The 20,759-nt window shown below is 45.2% G+C and overlaps 1 protein-coding gene across 2 annotated transcripts in view; it reads left to right on the forward strand.

The window, feature by feature from the left end:
* Positions 1-12,432, forward strand: part of KATNAL1 (katanin catalytic subunit A1 like 1) — a 95,481-nt gene extending 83,049 nt beyond the window's left edge. For both annotated transcript variants that reach the window (XM_083169847.1, XM_083169846.1), the window contains exons 10-11: positions 4,879-5,005; positions 12,146-12,432. In XM_083169847.1, the coding sequence (XP_083025973.1) occupies positions 4,879-5,005; positions 12,146-12,344 (326 nt within the window). In that variant the 3' untranslated portion in view covers positions 12,345-12,432. The remainder of the gene's footprint in view (positions 1-4,878; positions 5,006-12,145) is intronic.
* Positions 12,433-20,759: the final 8,327 nt, after the last annotated feature.

Genomic DNA, 20,759 nt, shown 5'->3' on the forward strand with positions numbered 1-20,759 from the left:
GCGAGACAACTGTTGTTTCAAGACCTTCATCTTGGACTGAGCAGGCATCCATTTCACTATCTATGGCCTCCATATCAATAGGTGTTGCTGCTGCTGGTGCTGCTTCTGCATCATTATCTTCACACTCACTTGCAGCACTGGCAGCAAAAGTGCTGGAGGAGGACAGTGATATGGGGTTTGCAAGTGCAGAGTTCCCAAATATGACATTGCACTGGTCATAAAATGCCCAGTCAATGCGGGCCCCACCACTATTCCTCCTATTTCGGTCATGGACCTTACTGTACTGCTTCCGCAGGGCTTTCAGTTTGTTTACTACCTGCTGCTGCGTTTTGATGATGCCACGGGCAGACAGGATTTTCGCGATATTGTAGTACACTGTGGAGTCCTTCACTGTGCCGGTCACTTGCTTTTTAATCTCCTCCTCTCACAGCCAGCAGCTCCAGCACTTCATCATCCCTCCAGTGCGCCATTTCTCCCTTCCTCTGTGTAGCATTTAATGGACGTCACATATCACATGATTACATCCCCAATGAGCTTTGTTTTTGGCATCATGTGAGAAAAACACAGGTCTGTGTCGTTCACACTGCCGTACACCCGTGTATTACCCTGGAAAAACCCTGCAAAAAACCCGTGTCGAATTCCCGGGCCATAACACCCGGAAATTTCTAAAAGATACTTTCACACTGAAACGAGACACGGGAATTTTCCGCATGCCCCGGAAAAAAAACTGGGTTTTTGCGGCAGTGAGAACGGGGTAGGTACTCTTTACCTAGCACGGCGGCCATCGCATGCACCAAAAAAACGGGTGCGACGCGATGCCCGCGATTTCCCATAGGGAACAATGTTAAAAGTGTCAATGGACGCGATTTTAGTGTTCAATGCCTCAATGCCTGCGATTTTTCCATAGGAAACAATGTTAAATGGGCCACGGAGCCCAAATAGTCCCCCTGAAGTCTGAAATGGCCCCCACAATTGTTAACACCACCCCACGATCAACGTGAACACGAAGCGTGGCGAGCGCAGCGAGCCCGCGAGGGGCGGCGGTACGCGTCCTCCGACCTTTTCATACCCCCACTATCCACGTCGGTGTGGAGTTGAGAATAGAATAGTGTGGCGAGCGCAGCGAGCCGCGAGGGGACGCGGATACCTTCACAGGTAAACGCGTCCCTTCGCGGGCTTCACAGGTATCCGCTGCGCTCGCCACGCTTCGGGCTCGGTGGCTCGCTGCGCTCGCCACACTATTCTATTCTCAACTCCACGCCGACGTGGATAGTGGGGGTATGAAAAGGTCAGAGGACGCGTACCGCCGCCCCTCGCGGGCTCGCTGCGCTCGCCACGCTTCGGGTTCACGTTGATCGTGGGGTGGCGTTAACAATTGTGGGGGCCATTTCTGACTTCAGGGGGACTATTAGGGCTCTGTGGCCCATTTAACATTGTTTCCTATGGAAAAATCGCGGGCATTGAGGCATTGAACACAAAAATCGCGTCCATTGACACTTTTAACATTGATCCCTATGGGAAATCGCGATTTTTTACCCCCGATCACCGCGATGGACATCGTGGGGCCGTTCTAGGTAAAGAGTACCACGGGGTATTATTAAACAAATGAAAGTACCAAATTAACTTTGTCATTACTCACTTTCCAAAGCGTTGTCCTGTTCCGCCAGCATCAGGATCTGGACTCCTTCAGCATTGGTGTGTGCAAGTATGTGTATGTTCGCCTTGGTGTGTGTGATCTCCTTCTCTGGAGGCAGCAACTGGGAGAACTACATCTCTCAGCAGTCCCCTCCCCAGCCAGCAGCGGGCTTAACCAATAGTATTTTTATGTAACTTTGATAATTCATTCTTAGATATGTTCATAGTTAATACATATTTAAGGCACCATAAAACAAACAAGGTTGATGAAGAAAAAACATTGGGGGTTATTCTAGTTCATTCTTTCTGACAAAATCCTTCTTAGATGGACAAAACCATGTGCACTGCAGGTGGGGCAGATGTAACTTGTGCAGAGAGAAATAGATTTGGGTGGGGTTTTTCTTCAAAGTGAGATCTATATTGCAGTGTAAAATAAAGCAGTCAGTATTTTCCCTGCACAGAAACAAAATAACTCACCCAAATCTAATTCTATCTGCACATGTTACATCTGCCCCCCTGCAGTGCACATGGTTTTGTTCATCTAAGAAGGATTTTGTCAGAAAGAATGAACTAGAATAAACCCCATTGTGAGAAAAGGGTAGAGCAGCCCCTGCTTGTGATGACTTTCAATCTAGAGTAGTGATTCCCAAAGTGGGTGGCACTGCCCCCTGGGGTGTGCTGGATTGCTCTAGGTGGGGCATGAGATCTAAGTGGGTGAAATTTGTGAGTGGAGATGCCAGTGAGGGGCATAATTAGTGACTGCATTAAAGGGACTATTCGAAACCGGTCTCATTAATAGTTTAGGCATGAGACTGTCCAATCAGGTGAAAATCAATATCTGTTTGTCCTTTCATGCTGGGCAGTCACCCGGTCTGATGGTATCTTGCTTCAGCCTGAATTTGTCCTGGTTATGGTGGCTTTAAGGGCATTGTGGTCCAGTATTTGGGAATATCCAATGAAGGCTCCTAGAGTTGGCTATGAGTCTTGTGTGGTATCTGGTGGCACTGCTTTTACATGTATATATTATGTAGTGCTCATCGTTGCTGCTATGTATATTTTGTATATTGGTTATTATATGTATAATATGTGGTTGGCATGTTATTGATATAACCTTCTAGTACAGTGTATTTACTTCTAATAGTAAATACTGGGCATGGTGTCTGGTATTTCGTACATTAATTGCTCTGTATGATTAATAAATAATGGTAATATGTAGATTGTAAGCTTGCGAGCAGGGCCCTCATACCTTTGACTGTCTGTAAATACCCAGTTTGTTGTATCACTGCCTCCTATTGTAAAGCGCAATGTATATATTCTGCGCTATATAAGAAACAATAATTGAATATCACCCTTGTATGTATTATTTTTTTTAAATTCTATGAAATATTTGTCCACATTCTGTCAGATTATCCAATTATGTTGTCATGTTGATTTAAGAACAGAAACTGATTAATGTTAACATTTATGTAGTGCCAGCATATTCTGCAGTGCTTTACATTTTGGAAAAGACAGTAATAATAACAGACTGGTTATTAACACACAGGCCCTGTGAAAGATTTCTATTAGCACTAGGTCCTGCAGGGTGTTGTGGTATTAAAACATCAGTGGACTTTAGAGATGTGAACAAAAGTAGATAGTGTTTAAAGTAAGGTAATATCCAGAGATGTGAGCATTAGAAGGTGTTTACAGTACTGTAATATCCAGGGATGTGAGCAGAAGTAAGCAGTGTTTACAGTACTGTAATATCCAGAGATGAGAGCACATATAGTCTGTGTTTAAAGTAACTTAATATCCAGAGATATGAGCAGAAGTAAGCAGTATTTACAGAACTGTAATATTCAGAGCTGTAAGTGATGTATACAGTACCGTGATATTCAGAGATGTAAGCAGTGTTTACAATACTGTAATAATCAGAGCTGTGAGCAATGTTTACAATACTGTCATATTCAGAGATGTGAGCAGAAGTAGTGTTTGCAGCAGTGGAAATCCACAGATATGAGCAGAAGTAGTGTTTAAAATACTGTCATATCCAGAGATGTGAGCAGATGTGGTGTTTACAGTATTGTCATATCCAGAGATGTGAGCAGAAGTAAGCAGTGTTTTACCGTACTGGGATATCCAGAAATGTGAGCAGAAGTAAGCAGTGTTTTACCGTTCTGGGATATCCAGAGATGTGAGCAGAAGTAAGCAGTGTTTACAGTACTGTAATATTCAGAGCTGCAAGCGATGTTTACAGTACTGTCATATCCAGAGAAGCACTGTAAGCAGTGATTAAAGTAACCGAATATCCATATATGTGAGCAGAAGTAAGCGGTATTTACAGTACTGTAATAGTCAGAGCTATAAGCGATGTTTACAGTATCAGGATCAGTGTTCCCTCTAAGCTGTGCGCGCCTGCGCGCTCACACACCTCGAAAAACGTGCGCACAGACATTACAACAGAGCGCACAAAGCAACAGTGGTCTCTTTTTGCAGTTGTGGACTCAATTAATGTGTGTTTCACCCATTAACTACATTGTGTGCTGTGTTTAGAATATTTAAATGTTTAATATAATTTTGAAGTAAAGTTAACACAAATGCTGAACGTCATTTTCCAGTTATATATAACTGACGCACGAAAATTTAAATTTCCTTCCAAAGTTGCACAGCCAAATTCTTTAGCCGCACACAGCCTTCGTAACATTAGAGGGAACATTGATCAGGATATCAAGAGATGTAAGCAGAAATAAGCAGTGTTATGAGCAGAAGTAAGCAATGTTTACAGTACCGTAATATCAAGAAGTAAGCAGTGTAGAGGAGTTAATGCAAAAAAGAAAGAAAGTATATGCATTGTGAACATACAATAAACTATAATTAATTTTCATAAAAAATGTGGATCATTTGTCTTGAGTAGTGACTTCAATGGATGAAGGAGGGGGGGGGGGGGTGATTGGGAGGGTGAAGGAGCTACAAGATTTTTATGGAACCATAGGGACAGGGAAGAGGTGTTCTGCAGTCTATACTGTACATTCCAATGCTGATGACCCTATTAAATGCATCTTATTAATAAGTCTTGTTTGTTGCAGTCTCAGCTGCCTTCATTATTTGACATTTTATTTCTGTGCAAGTCACATGATATTTGATGACAGAATATAACATTAATATTTGAGTCTGAAAAAAGCTGTGTTCATAAAGTCCGTCCCAAATTAGAAGTGCTTCAAAAATCAATGAATGAAAAGCTAATTCTTTCTTCCTCTGTCACAGCCACCGGAAGAGCTGAGCTGCTGAAGATAAACCTAAAAGAAGTTGAGCTGGAACCTGAAGTGAACCTTGAGGACATTGCTGGGAAGATTGAGGGGTATTCTGGGGCCGATATAACGAATGTCTGCAGGTACATTATTAAAGCTTCTGATGCTTGTTGAACTTTTGTAGAAGTCATGTTTCTGTGCAGCGGGTTCATTTTTCCTAATTAAAGTGTTTGGGTTTTTCATTAAATAAAAGAAATAAGTTTTTTAAGGGTTATTTTGGAGCCTGAAAAAGATGTTCTACATCCATATTTCAAATGTTCCTCTTTATCATCCTCACTTATACCTGAACACATACCTACATATTCCTCACTTACACCCAGTCACACACACACACACACACACACACACATATCTTCCTCACTCACCCCTAGCAACACATTCACAGATCTTCCTCACTCACCCCTAGACACATGCAGACATCTTCCTCACTCACCCCTAGACACATACAGACATCTTCCTCACTCACCCCTAGATACATACAGACATCTTCCTCACTCACCCCTAGACACATACAGACCTCTTCCTCACTCACCCCTAGATACATACAGACATCTTCCTCACTCACCCCTAGACACATACAGACATCTTCCTCACTCACCCCTAGACATATACACAGATCTTCCTCACTCACCCCTAGACACATACACAGAACTTCCTCACTCACCCCTAGACACATACACAGATCTTCCTCACTCACCCCTAGATACATACAGACATCTTCCTCACTCACCCCTAGACACATACAGACATCTTCCACACTCACCCCTAGACACATACAGACATCTTCCTCACTCACCCCTAGACACATACAGACATCTTCCTCACTCACCCCTAGATACATACAGACATCTTCCTCACTCACCCCTAGACACATACAGACATCTTCCTCACTCACCCCTAGACACATACAGACATCTTCCTCACTCACCCCTAGACACATACAGACATCTTCCTCACTCACCCCTAGACACATACAGACATCTTCCTCACTCACCCCTAGACACATACACAGATCTTCCTCACTCACCCCTAGACACATATACAGATCTTCCTCACTCACCCCTAGACACATACACAGATCTTCCTCACTCACCCCTAGACACATACAGACATCTTCCTCACTCACCCCTAGACACATACACAGATCTTCCTCACTCACCCCTAGATACATACAGACATCTTCCTCACTCACCTTCTGTTCCGACAACACACCTAAAGTTTCACTTTTTAGATGAAAATAACGAAACGTTCATTAATATACTTACATAGTAAATAAGAGTACGAGCTTGTCCCAGTGTAAAGTTACTGACTTTGGCGGGAGAAAAAAAATCCCTGATAACTGACCCGTTGTCATGGTCACAATTGTGAATATTGTGTGTTTTCACCTGAAAGTGTTTTTTTGCGGGGAAAGAAAGCAGATGTAACATGCAAAGAGAGTTAAAGTTCAGTTTTATACAAACCACTTGTGATTGATGTCCACTATTATTAGACTGTTAAATTGGGTCAGTAAGCACATACAAAGGAAATAAAGTATTGCTGATCAATCCTGCCTAGTAATTATCACACTGATTGGCATATACTGTATGTACTACTGGACACCACTGATAGAATAATGCTGCTTTCCCACTGCAGACCCGTTTTAAGTACTGGTATTTTTAAACGGTATTTAAAACGGTATTAGCATTCCCACTGCAGCAGATTACCGTTTTAAATACCGTTTAAGTACCATTCCTATTGCAGTGAACCGTTTAAAATACACTCCAGTCGAGCACCCAGAAGGACACGGACACTTGCCTGTCTTCTCAACATCCAGTGTGCTGCGCTGTGCAATCCCAGTCAGTGACACTGACCAGCCGACCCCCTGTAACATCGGGCAACCCACAGGCTTCAGCACCGCTTGCATAGCAACCGGAGCTCCATAGCGCTGTTCGCTCCCGGTGACGTCATCACTTAGTGCCCCGGGAGTTCGTGCACGCTGTGTCTGAGCTCCGGCGCCCTGCAGCACTGCTTACAGCCGCCTGTCAGCAACTTCAGCCCGGCTGTAAGGGAGCACACACCAGGCACCACCCTGTACCATTGAAGGAAAGCACTGTGCACTGCGGGAGAGTCCGGGACGCCAGCTCCCCGCACCACAGCACTCCTCATCATCCTCCCTCCTACTGAGCACCTCAGAGACCATGAGCGCAGAGCATAATAATGAGCCGCTCATTACATATGCGCATATGTAATGAGCGGCTTATTATTATGCACGGCGCTCATGACACATGCCAAGTGGGAACTTACTAGTTCTCATAGGCTCAGGGACTGGCTGGAGTTTAAATACAGTTTAAAAGGCATTCCCACTGCCTTAAAAACGGTATTTAACCGTGTAGGACTCTGCTTTTAAAACGGGTTGAAATACCGGTTATCTTTAACCGGTATTTTAACTCTGGCACTTTCCCACTGCAGCCTTAAACGGTAATTTGCGCTGAAAACTCGGCAAATTACCGTTTTATACCTGCAGTGGGAAAGGGGCATAACTCTCAATAGCATATCCAGTAGACTTTGTTATTATTTGCAATACACACAATTTGTCTGATTTTATAATTCTGGCTTGACAGTTGTGGTGTCAAATTTTTGCATAGCATATGGGTGTTGTATGTCTTGTCAACAGTGACCATGTTGACATTCAGTATGTCTTCATGGATATGTCGACATGATGAACTGTCGACAAACCATCCCTAGTTTAATAGTCGTCTCTTACCATTTCTTATTGGCAGCTCCAGCTTCTCAGTAGACCTGTAATACTCTTGCACAGGGGTGGGCATTATGCCACCCTCCGGCTGTAGATGGACTACACATGCCAGCATGCCTTGCATCAGTTTCAACATGGCCAAATAGCAACTAAGCAAGGCATGCTGGGATGTCTAGTTCATCAACATCTGGTGGGCCTCTTATTGACCACCCCTGCTCTTGCATTCTAATGAGTATCTCTTCCCCAGTGCCAAATTGCCCAGCTTGCTCTTCTGGCACATGCTCCCAGCATAGGGGATGCAAAACTATTGGTACTCTTTACTTAGAACGGCGCCCACAATTTTGATCGTGGGCATCGTTAGTAAAAAATCTCGGGCATCTCGGGCATTGAATGCACTAAAAAATCGGGTGCGATGCGACCGACGAGATGCCCGCGATTTCCCATAGAGAACAATGTTAAATGTCTCAATTGACCCAATTTTCCTGTTCAATGCCTCAATTGACCCGATTTTTCCATAGGAAACAATGTTAAATGGGCCACAGAGGCCAAATAGGCACCCTGAAGTGTATAATGGCCACCCGAATTGTTAACGCCACCCCACGATCAACGTCAACCCGAAGCGTGGCGAGCGCAGCGAGCCCGCGTGGGGCGGCGGTACGCGTCCTACGACCTTTTCATACCCCCACTATCCACGTCGGCGTGGAGTCGAGAATAGAAAGTGTGGCGAGCGCAGCGAGCCACCGAGCCCGAAGCGTGGCGAGCGCACGCGGACAGCTGTGAAGCCCGCGAGGGGACGCGGATACCTGTGAATGTATCCGCGTCCCCTCGCGGGGCTCGCTGCGCTCGCCACGCTTTGGGCTCGGTGGCTCGCTGCGCTCGCCACACTTTCTATTCTCGACTCCACGCCGACGTGGATAGTGGGGGTATGAAAAGGTCGTAGGACGCGTACCGCCGCCCCTCGCGGGCTCGCTGCGCTCGCCACGCTTCGGGTTGGCGTTGATCGTGGAGTGGCGTTAACAATTCGGGTGGCTTTTATACACTTCAGGGTGCCTTTTTGGCCTCTGTGGCCCATTTAACATTGTTTCCTATGGAAAAATTGGGTCAATTGAGGCATTGAACAGGAAAATCGGGTCAATTGAGACATTTAACATTGTTCCCTATGGGAAATCTCGGGCATCTCGTCGGTCGCATCGCACCCGATTTTTTAGTGCATTCAATGCCCGAGATGGCCATGATGGGCGCCCTTCTAAGTAAAGAGTACCAAACTATTTTTCAGACCAATTCATGTTTAAAATAAACTGCCACAATTAAAGATAATAAACAGAAGTATTTCAAATAGTGCACCTAAATAACAGAGCATAATGCATTGTTTACTGAACTTACTGTAGCATTCAGTAAAGAGATGGACTATAGAAGACACAGAGGTGCACTATTCTATTAAGGACAAACAAAATGGATTTACCTTAATTTTTTTGCCCCAAGTTTTTTTTCTTGGTCACTTCAATTACAGAGCATACTCTCCAAAAAAATAATAATAAAAAAAACACTTTTGGGTGAAAACACAATATTTACAACGGTGACCATGAAAAGGGGTCAGTTATCAGGGATTATTTCTCCCGCAAAAGTCAGTAACTTTGCACTAGGACAAGCTCGTACTTTACTATGCTAAAGTATATTAATGAACCACTCACATAATATAACTAGATTGGAGCTTCTTTATACGTTTCGTTATTTTCATCTAAAAAGCAAAACTTTAGGTGTCTTGCCGGAACTGAAGATATTGACTTAGAGCAAAACACTTTTGCAAGTTTCTTATTTAGGTCAAGTCACAACTAGCTGATTTTGAATATCTCGATTTCAACTTTTTCACTCCGTCCTAATACACACATCTTCCTCACGTACTCTTAAGCTGTGTACACACGGGGGCGATAGGGGTTATAATCGCTAGGAATATGGTCGCAGGCGACCATATTGCCAATGATGGGAGTGTGTCTAGGCGATAAATCGCCGGGTGCGCGCTCTCGTTTTCAGCCCCTTTCTAATCGCTGGTCGCAGGAGCTTGCTCCTGCGACCAGCTAATTACCTCTGCAGCTCCCCCGGCAGAGGTTCCTTTTCATCAGCGACCATCTCTGGTCGCTGATGAAAAGGAGAAACTGAGCAATATATTGCTAGCAATATATCTCCCCCCCCCCCCCCCGTGTACGCACCATTAGACACATGCACATCTTCCTTTACGTACACCCAAATCACACTCTTCATTTTCCCCACTTACCCCTAGACCTAAGCGGGTGATAAAGTTAAATGCATCGGTTGGAGGAAGGTAACAATAGAACAGGGACTCCCATAGGATGTTCAGCATGTTAAGTGACTGCACAGGGAACAGAGCAGAATGTGAACCAGCAGAGGAAATGCAGTGTAAATCAGTGAGGTACAAGTAAAGGTCCATACACACTGGGCGACTATGCCCAGCGTGTATGGACAGAGATGATGTCAATCATCGCTGCGGGGATACACACTGAGCGGCTTTCCCCCTGCCTGGAGCCGACGGAGTTGGGAGGGCAGCTTTGCATAGCGCAGAGCTATGCAAAGCCGTCCTCAATGCCGCTCATCTGCTGGTATAACCAGCAGATGAACGGCTTTCCCGACGATGATGCGGGAGCGTGCAGCAGCGCTCACCGCTGGGGCATACACACTGGGTGGCTTTGAGCTGAAAGCCGCTCAAACAGGCAGTTTTGAGCGGCTTTCAGCTCAAAGTCGCCCAGTGTGTATGGGCATTAAGGCAGTACAAGAGATATAACAATGCAGAGCATTACAGTCTGATGGTGTCTGTACATTAGTATTGGACACATGACAGCAGAAGACAAAATGGCAGCATTGCCAATGTATGTTTATAAAAGAAAATCCACGCTCTTCACTTGCTAACTGGAGTTTTATTGAATGTGATGGGTGACAACTTAATGAAAGAGCCCAACGCCATTGAAATGACAGACGCAGGAACATATGTTTCACTTGAAATTGTCAGCAATATTAATATAATATATTATTACTCTGTAATTATAGTCCTATATGTGATGTCTGGATATGTGTCTCTGCTATCCTGATGTCTTCATGCTGAAGTGGTAACAAAAACACCATGGAAGCACATAATGTTTCTCCAGATTCTACGCTCATCTGTCTTCTTCCTTTTTTTTCTAAAGCTGCAATCTCATTGGGTAATACCGTGACCTTTCATACATAATTTTGCTGCCTGTTAGCTGTCTTATGCAAATCTAGCTGTACAATTAATCAACAGCTCGGCTTACTAGAACTGTAATTACAATTTTTTATCTATAGGGGAAACTCTGGGTCCGATTCAGGTCTGTTAGTACAGGTCTGAATTCGGCCCATCTCCGACGTTTTGGGTCTGTGCATTAGGGTGGCCCTGCCTGCTTGGGGTGGGCGGATGATGTCACAGGATGTCAGCGCCCGCCCCAAATTCTTCGGGAAGTGGACATATGAAAAGTAAGTCCAGACCCAAAACTGGGTGGAACACAAGCAGGACCTGGGTAGTGTTTGGTGTAAATGGCCCCAGCACCGTGCAGCAGCAGCGCTGCTAATCCCGGACGCAGGGGCAGCAATGCCCAGAAGTCTGCATGATGCCACACAAACTTTGCCTCTTCCCTCCTAGAAAAAGGAGAAGACATGCCTCTGTTTCTAAGAATGCAGCTCTACCTCCGCTACCTGCCCACCCTCTCATTGCCACTGCCTGTCAGACATATGAAGAGGGCAACTATGGGCAAAAATGCATGCACAGAAGGGTCCTTGTGCAGCCCCAGATTACCAATATTCGGGAATCTGCCAGAGCCAGGGCTGCAGATGGGGGTGGGGGGAGCGGGTTATAATTACTTGGGCCCCGACTTGCTGGAGGGGCCAGACAGGGGCCCTGGTCTGACCCCCTCCGTCCCTCCCGGCCGGCAGCAGCAGCACACATGTACAGCATGTGCTGTGCTGACAGCAGCTGTGCTGTGCTGACAGCAGCTGTGCTGTGCTGACAGCGTGAGAGCTCATGCTGAGCCTTCTGTCAGCACAGCACATGCTGAAGGTGTGTGCTGCTGCTGCTGAAGGGTTGGGGGATAATAACACCCCCCCCCCCCCTCGACTTTAGAGGGGTTTTTCCACTGTCCCCGTAATAATTTTGGGGGCGTGGCCTAATCGCGTGAGGTGGCCACGCCTCCTGCGATTAGGCCATGCCCCCAATTTTACCGGTGCATTCCTCTTGGCGGCCCTGGACAGAGCGCCCCACATATGCTTAACTTGGAATTAGTCTGCTGGTTTGAGTGCGAAGCCTGGATTCCTTCAGTGTGCATAAAGAAAAAATTGTGTTTTCTAAGTCGAACTTCATGATGAAGCTCTAGTATGCAAAACAACCTGTTTGGACGGTCTGGAGAGGTTTCTGACTTTTTAAATATGAAACGCCAAGTTAAACACTGTTATGTATGATATTTTTCAGGGATGCATCCATGATGGCTATGCGTCGGCGGATCCAGGGCTTAGCCCCAGAACAGATCCGAGCTTTGTCCAAGGATGAGCTACAAATGCCTGTGACAATGATGGATTTTGAATTGGCGCTTAAGAAAGTCTCAAAATCTGTTTCTGCTACGGACTTAGAAAAGTATGAAAAGTGGATGGGCGAATTCGGCTCAGCTTAGTCATATTTCATGTGTTCAGTCTTCTACCTTGGTAAATACTGTATATTTTAAATTGTATGGTTCTCTGGAAATAAATTCCTTAATGTTACAGACTCGTTTCCACTCTGTTCCAATGGTATCAATAAACCAATGTTCTAATCCTTTCCCATTACACTCAAAGTTAGAATTTCCTTTTATGTACCAGGGAATAACAAACTTAAGGTGCATACACACGGGCTAAAATCGCCGCTGAGCGACCATATTGCCAGCGATTGGAGTGTGCACTGGCGATAAATCGGCGGGTGCGCGCTCCCGTTTTTAGCCCCCTTATTATTGCTGGTTGCAGGAGGTTGCTCCTGCGACCAGCTGATTCCCTCTGCAGCTCCCCCAGCAGAGGTTCCCTTTCACCAGCGACCATCTCTGGTGGCTGATGAAAAGGAGACACTGAGCAATATATTGCTAAGCAATATATCGCTACCGTGTGTACACAGCTTTAGTTTCTACATGACTTAAAATGACCCAATCAAGGTGTTCGTACCTAAAATTACCTATTGTATATTGGCTGTAAATGCATAAAAAGTTCTACTTCAGTGATAGATTTATTAAGCTTGGTGAATCGATAAAGTTTTTATCACCGGCTAATCAGCTCCTACCTGTCATTTTTCAAACCAAGCCTGTAACTTCACAGGTAGGAGCTGATTGGCCGTTGATATAAAACAGACAAATTATCACTTCACCAAGCTTAATAAATCTACCCCTCAGTTACTTAAGTTAAAGAATTAAGGTTAAATGTACTGAAATAAGTAATTTTTACACACACACATATATATATATATATATATATATATATATATATATATATATATATATATATATATATATATATATATATATATATATATATATATATATATATATATATATATATATATACATACACACACCAGTGGTTCTCAAACTAGGTCCTCATGACCTAACTCAGTTCAAATTTTCCTTTTCCCTGAAGCGGAGACGGACAGGGTTCACGTCCCCCGCCGCCTGGAAACTGGGACGCACGTGTGTGAGAGACACTCGCGCGTCCCAGTCAGATGGAGCTACATCTTGCCAGCGGGGGCATTCTGAGCAGGACACAAACATAATGATATCATGCATAGTTATGTTTTATTTTCATACAACGTACAGTATATATTCCTAAGTGGAACAAAACCTATACAATCCTAAAACATGGATGCAGGGGTCGACGGGTTCCGGAGGGGGGGTAGATTGATGGGTTCCCGGGGGGGTTGTTTGATCGGTGCTGATGGGTTCCGGGGGGGGGGGGGGGGGGGGGGTATGACGGGGGGTGCTGCCGGGGGGGGGGGCTGGGGGGTGCTAACGGGTAGGAGCCATTCACTTACCAGGCTGCTCCTCTCCAGTGGCAGCAGGGGTCCAGGGAGGACAGCACGGTTCCGGCAGGGGAGGACAGCACGCTCCGGCAGGGGAGGACAGCATGGCTTCGGCAGGGGAGGACAGCACGGCTGTCGGCAGGGAAGGACAGCACGGCTGTCGGCAGGGGAGGACAGCACGGCTGTCGGCAGGGGAGGACAGCACGGCTGTCGGCAGGGGAGGACAGCACGGCTGTCGGCAGGGGAGGACAGCACGGCTCCCGGCAGGGGAGGACAGACCGGCTCCCGGCAAGGGAGGACAGCTCTGATAGCAGGAGCGGGGTGGAGACAGTGCTGGGCACCACAACTCTAGGCTGCAGGAACTCTAGGCTGACAGTGTCGATCACCGCAAAGAACAATGGGAGGACGAGGAGCTGCTGCATTGGGCATGGGCTGCTGCATTGGGCATGGGAAGTAGCTCTCCTCTAGGACCACCGGCCGCTGCCATCTTTACCACTGGCAGCCTTCCCTGTCACCCTCCTGCGGTTAGCAGCTGAAGCCCAGCCATGGGAGACAGCGGCGGCCCGGTCAGGGGGGAAATCCGGACCGGCCCACCGGGAAATGGCCCGGTTTCCCGGTGGCCCAATCTGCCCCTGCATGGATGGAAATAACTTTTAGTCATAAAATTCTGGGACCTTGTTTGTGCTGTTTTTACTGAAAATGAAAAGCATTACATGAGACATTATACAGTAACATTACACGGTTACCTTGAAAATACAGAAAGAAAATCCAGCAATAAATGGTATGGAATTAAATGTATAAAACTGCTGTTACTTAATAGAAAAGGAGTTTTTTTTTCTTTTTAGGCACATTTTCCTGGCCTATTTCCTCCATAGGTGACCCTTATGAAATGGAACTTTGCCTTATATCCCTTACTGAATGCTCTTCATTCACTATAGGCCTATTCAGCCTGGATCGTTAATTAGAGAAAAAGATCAAAAAGTCTCTGCACAGAAAGAAAGAATAACCAGCTACTTGTGAATGCATCACAATGGCGAAGCATTCACAGATCCATATACAGAAGCCTAAACTTTAAAGACTATTGTCCGTCTAAGTAAGTCTAAAGCCCCATACACACTAGGCAATAGTGTGAACAATGTTGCTCAGAATGGTCCTTCATATCGATATTCTTCATAACATTATCTAGTCTGTACACTCAATATTGTTAACGATGCACAAAGTCTTCCAAACATGCAGGTCAATTTGGCAATATAGCCAAGCAACCTGCATGTTTCGCGGGCCCTGGTGACGTCACTGAATGATAACAATATTGGCCACTCGCGGCCTATATGGTTAACGATATCGCCGCGCCCCCCGTCGTGTAGTGTATATGGGGCTTAAGGCTTCCACTAATCTGCTAAAGAACCAGGCTGGAAGTGGTCATCGCTGACCTCTGAGATCCACCCAGTTAAATGCCTAGGCACGCCTGCATTTTCACAAACACACCCAATAAACGTTTCCGCCCTTAAATACTGGCTTCCTGTTAATCAAAATGCGACTGCTATGCATACGAATAATTAGGAATGTGCATGTGAATGCAAACGCTATGCACGCAGAGTTGTTCGATAATTGACCGTACTGTGAATTCTCTAAATAGCGCGGGTAATGCTGAATTGTTTGCATAATAAAAAGAGAATGCATTTTAGAGTAATGGACCTGGTATCTCTTTTAAAGGTCACTAGTCCCAATGAACAGTCATTGTGTGTGCTGATCCTGTGTATTTATGGGAGTGTAACCTAAAAATTGCTTGATGTGCTACAGTCATGTCATTGGTTCCAAGTGAGTTGATAGGCAGTAGCAATAATGAGCTCAATGGTACCTAAAGAATGATTTGGCTGATTTCTTAAGAATAATTGTTTTCACCACAAAATTTGTCTGTTCTGGTGGACGGTTAATGTGTAATCAGCTGATGCTCTTCACAATAATAGACACATTTCTACGATCACTTAATTCATTATATAAAATCATAATGGATCTATTTTCCTACTTTTACACTGATTATATTAAAACCTGGTGTCAGTCAGTGTTCTCCTAGTCGACTAGTAAGGCCAACAGAGGTGACCGCATATATATCGAAGGGACTTGATAAGGATCTATCAACATTTTAAACTTTAACACCCTCACTGCTAACCTTTCCTACAACAGAGACCAAGTACTTATCTTTCAGGACTTCTCCGCTTTGGTAGCAGCAAAACGTAAAGAGTTCACACCTGTCTGCAAACATCTCATCAACGCTAACATCAAGTTCTCCCTGTTATACCCGGCCCGTCTGCGTGTGTTCGTAGACGGAAAACCAATCTTCTTTGACACCCTGGAAGAGGCAAAATCCCATTTTTCCATCCCTGACACTTGAACATGCTCAGCCTTCCTTTCACAGGCTCTCCTCTATTGGTTATACCCAACCTTTTTATCTCTTGCTGGGCAGTGGTGAAGTTGAGACAATCTCTCTCCTTCCCCCTTTTTTCTCGATGCACACTGCGAACTCGAGGTTAACACTGCATATACCACCTTTCACTGTTTAATACTATTTACTCAATAATGGCTGTATTGTGTGAGCGCTTAAGATAATGTTCTAGGTTCAGACGACCATTGGGCCCTTTTGAAATTAGTTATTAATGTTATACTTGACAGTTTGTATGTTACTAGTAATTTTTGCCCGCTCTCAGTAGCGCACGCAGGGGGGGTTTCTGAGTACCCAGAAACCCCCCCAGGAGTCTAAGGGCCCGAGGCTTAAAGCTGAGGGTCCCCTCTTTCCAAGGGTACAAGAATTTTAAAAATTGGCCCTTGGGAACCGGAGATATCTGACTTCAAAGCAGTGGTCCCCATCCAAGCCTGTTAATTGCTCTTCCCAGTCAGATATTTCAGGTTCTGTCTGGCTTAGAGTTTTTCTGAGGGTATATTTCAAAAGCTGGGACTCTCCCCCTTTGACGGACACTAGAAGCTTGTCTCTACTGTTTCCAGAACCAGAGATATAAGCCTTCCAGCAGCTGGTTACTGCTCCAGCTCCACACACCTGGTATGTAGTTTTATATGCTCGTTGGCAGATTGCTCTGCCTCCTGAACTTTGATCCCCTAGTCCCCAATATCATTTGGTAGGTGGGATCCTCTAGTTTTTAATTCCATTAAAATCTAAGAAATCTATTTCTGGGAACTGGAGATATCTGCAGTCAAGCAAGCTGTCCTCCCACCAGAAAATTATGAATAATAAGCCCACTCCACTATACACCCCTCCTCTGCATATTAAACATCCTCTACCACCCTGGAAGTTATGTATCAGGGCCTCTTCATTCAGCCCAATGCCCCCTTCTCCCACCATCTGTTCAGTAAAGGGGCAATTAGTGGAAATTACTGATCCAGGCCATACATGCTGAGCGGTTGATATAATACCCCCCACCACCTGGGGGACATTAAAGCTTTCCCCACCCCTACCGCTGGAGGATCGGTAGGTGCCCCAATACTTTGCTATGCCCAGGGGTCTACACTGCTGTTGACGCCCCTGTATGTATGTATGTATGTATGTATGTATGTATGTATGTATGTATGTATGTATATATATATATATATATATTTTTTTTTTTTTTATTATTATTTATATACATTTGGTCTATCTATAATACTTTAACTGACCCGGCATATACTGGGTCACCTAAGTGTCCATCTCCGTGCTTTGCTCCGCCCCTCTGGAAACCCCCTTATGAAAATCCTGCGTTTGCCACTGGCTCTGCACCCAGGCGCATCCCCTCTGTGGGATTCCCCCCCTTTGCTCGCTGGGACAAAGGGGGACTCCCTATAACATGTTTATTTTTCTTTATGATCCCGCCTACAGGAGTTGGTTAGCATAACTGACCAGCTTCCCCCATCTACCTCTTCTGGGAGAGACATCCCTCTTCTCTCATTCAATATCTTATCTTGGAATGTAGAGGGCCTCAACCACCCAGTGAAACGTAGAAAAGTTCTCTCACATCTGCAACGAATGTCCCCACATATTGTCTTTCTGCAAGAGACCCATTGGGTAGAGGGCGCACAACCAACACTCAGGGCTCCCTGGCTCGGGGAATATGTCTCCGCTCCCTTCACTACTAAAACCAGGGGCGTTGCCATTTTATTCAGTAACAACTTACAATATTCCATAGCTAGGAAATTCATTGACCCGGAGGGCAGATTTATCCGTCTAGATGCGCTTATTGACAATGTCACCTATACTATGCTCAATGTGTACGCTCCTACGGGCCCCAATGATTCTTTCTTTGCCTTACTTTTACAGAAATTACTCTCCTGGGGCCATACCAATCTTATCTTTGGAGGTGACCTTAACACAGTTGTCGACCCATCCATGGACAGGTCTGGGGTGAGTACAAACCGGCCTCCAGCCCTCTCTCACCTTCTTTCTCCTCTATGCTCTCAGCTCACTCTAATTGACCCCTGGCGCATTTTCCACCCCTTACAGAGAGACTATTCATTCTACTCCCATCCTCATTCGACACATTCTCGAATTGATTACCTATTTATCTCAGACCACCTTCTCCCTAAGGTAACACACACTTCCATTTATGACATCATTATCTCTGACCATGCCCCCATTTTATTATCCATCCGACTATCACTACCCCAAACATTTACCAGATGTTGGCGGTTTCCGTCTCACCTCTTCCACTCCAATGACTTCCTCCTACACCTAAAACATTCCTGGTTAAACTACAACACTGATAACTCAGCTCACGTAGAAAACCCTCCACTATTCTGGAACGCCTCTAAGGCGGTGCTCAGAGGCCATATCATGTCCTATGTTCAATCTACGCGTAAAAAATTTGCTCTTCGTCTAAAAGAGTTAAGTAAAACCTTGACTGAGACTTATAGAACCTATAAGCAATCTGACACCCCTGCTAACAAAGAAGCGTATCTTGCTTCCAAACTGATTTATGACACCTATCTTACAGAACAGGCCCAGACCAAACACAATTTTTTTAGAAACAAACTGCATAGATTTGGGAACAAATCTGGTAAGCTTTTGGCTAAATTGATTAAGGGGCCACATTCTCGCACATGGGTAAACACTATTAAACAATCGGGAACATACATTACTGATCCCAACGACATATGTACCGAGTTCATGAACTTCTACAAGTCCTTATACTCGGCGGGCCCTGATAACGTAGCTGAAAGCGATTCCTTCTTGAAGACAGCTAATTTACCCACACTCTCACAGGAGGAAAGGGATATGCTAGATAGCCCCATTACGGAGGAAGAAGTATGTACCACGATCAAGTCCCTCTCTAACGGCAAAAGTCCAGGCCCAGACGGATTCGGAGCTGAATTCTATAAATTGCTACGCTCTGAGATCTCCCCAATCCTGACCCTTCTTTTCAACCACATCCTGACCTCCAAAACACTACCGCCCAACTTTAATGAAGCCAAAATCATAGTCCTCCCGAAGCCTGGAAGGAACCCCTCCCTGGTCGGCTCCTATCGCCCTATTTCCCTCCTGAATCAGGACTTTAAAATCTTAACAAAATTAATGGCCAACCGTCTACAGAAGTGTCTACCACATTTAATTTCACCTGCCCAGCTCGGCTTTGTTAAGGGGAGACAGTCAGTGGTGGGCATTCGCGCAGCTATTGCCGCAATAACCCATACCCGGCTCCACCAAACCCATGATAATATCCTCCTTAACTTAGATGCCGAAAAAGCCTTTGACCAGATAGCTTGGCCTCATATTCACAGGACATTGGCTAGTCAACTATTTGGAGAATCCTTCAGGGCTTTCATCACATCTATATACACAGACCCTAAGGCCCAAGTATTGGTTAACAATGTTGCCTCTCCCACCTTCTCCCTTGAAAGAGGGACACGCCAGGGATGCCCCCTCTCCTCACTACTTTTCAACTTGGCACTTGAACCACTCATCCGCCACATCACTTCATCATCTCATATCCAGGGCATAAACATAGGCACCAGAGAGATACGGGTAGTGGCATTCGCGGACGATATCCTCCTTTTCCTTTCCAACCCTAAACACTCGGTCCCCTTCCTTATTGATACAATCAATAGCTTCTCCTCCTTTGCTGGCTTTTCAATTAATCTCCAAAAATCTGAAGCTCTCGCCATTTTCGGTCAGGCACGCAATGGATGGTCCACACCTTTCCCCTTTAAATGGGCCACCTCCTCCATCACTTACTTAGGCATTATTCTTCCCCCACACCCACATACCCTATATACACATAACATAGCTCCAGTTATTCAAAAAATTAAAATGGAACTTACCTTATGGCAAAATTTACCTCTTAATTTCGTAGGCCGCTGTAACCTTTTTAAGATGGCTAGTTTTCCTAAACTTTTATATATTCTACAGATGACCCCAGTCTTGCTCACCAAATCTGACCTGTCTTCCCTTAATGCTATGATATCCAAGTTTATCTGGAACTCCAAGAAACCTAGAATTAGCCTTTCCAAGCTAACGCAAACTACTCAGAGAGGTGGAGTCAACCTACCTAATATCAAATATTACAACTTGGCATGTATCCTTCGTTTTGCTGTAGATTGGATTGCTAATACTAACATATTTACGGATGTTTCTTTAGACTCCCAGCTCTCCCATCCCCTCTCCCTTAGTTATATTCTACACGCTAAACCATCCCACCTAAAGTCAGTTCAATACGATAACCCTCTTCTATCTTCCACGATTTATGCATGGAGATGTGCTAGGAAATCATTACACCTACAGTGTTACCTCTCCTTATCTCTACCACTTGTGGGCAATTTGGAGTTCCAGAATGGCGAAACCACCTCTCCCTTCACCACCTGGCGCTCTTATGGCATTCTGTCATTACGACACCTACTAAACACCCAACATATCCCGTTAACCTTTGATGAAGCTGTCTCACGTTACCACCTGTTGCCGCACCATAAATTTGCATACTGGTGTTTTTTTTAGCGAGCACTAACTACTGGGTGAGTTTTTTAGGGGGAGAAAAAACACCACGGGGCCGGGCAGTGCTGCTGAGCACTATGTAAG

Source organism: Crinia signifera, chromosome 2 (genome assembly GCF_055691185.1).
Source record: "Crinia signifera chromosome 2, ASM5569118v1, whole genome shotgun sequence".
In the NCBI taxonomy this organism is placed as follows: domain Eukaryota; kingdom Metazoa; phylum Chordata; class Amphibia; order Anura; family Myobatrachidae; genus Crinia; species Crinia signifera.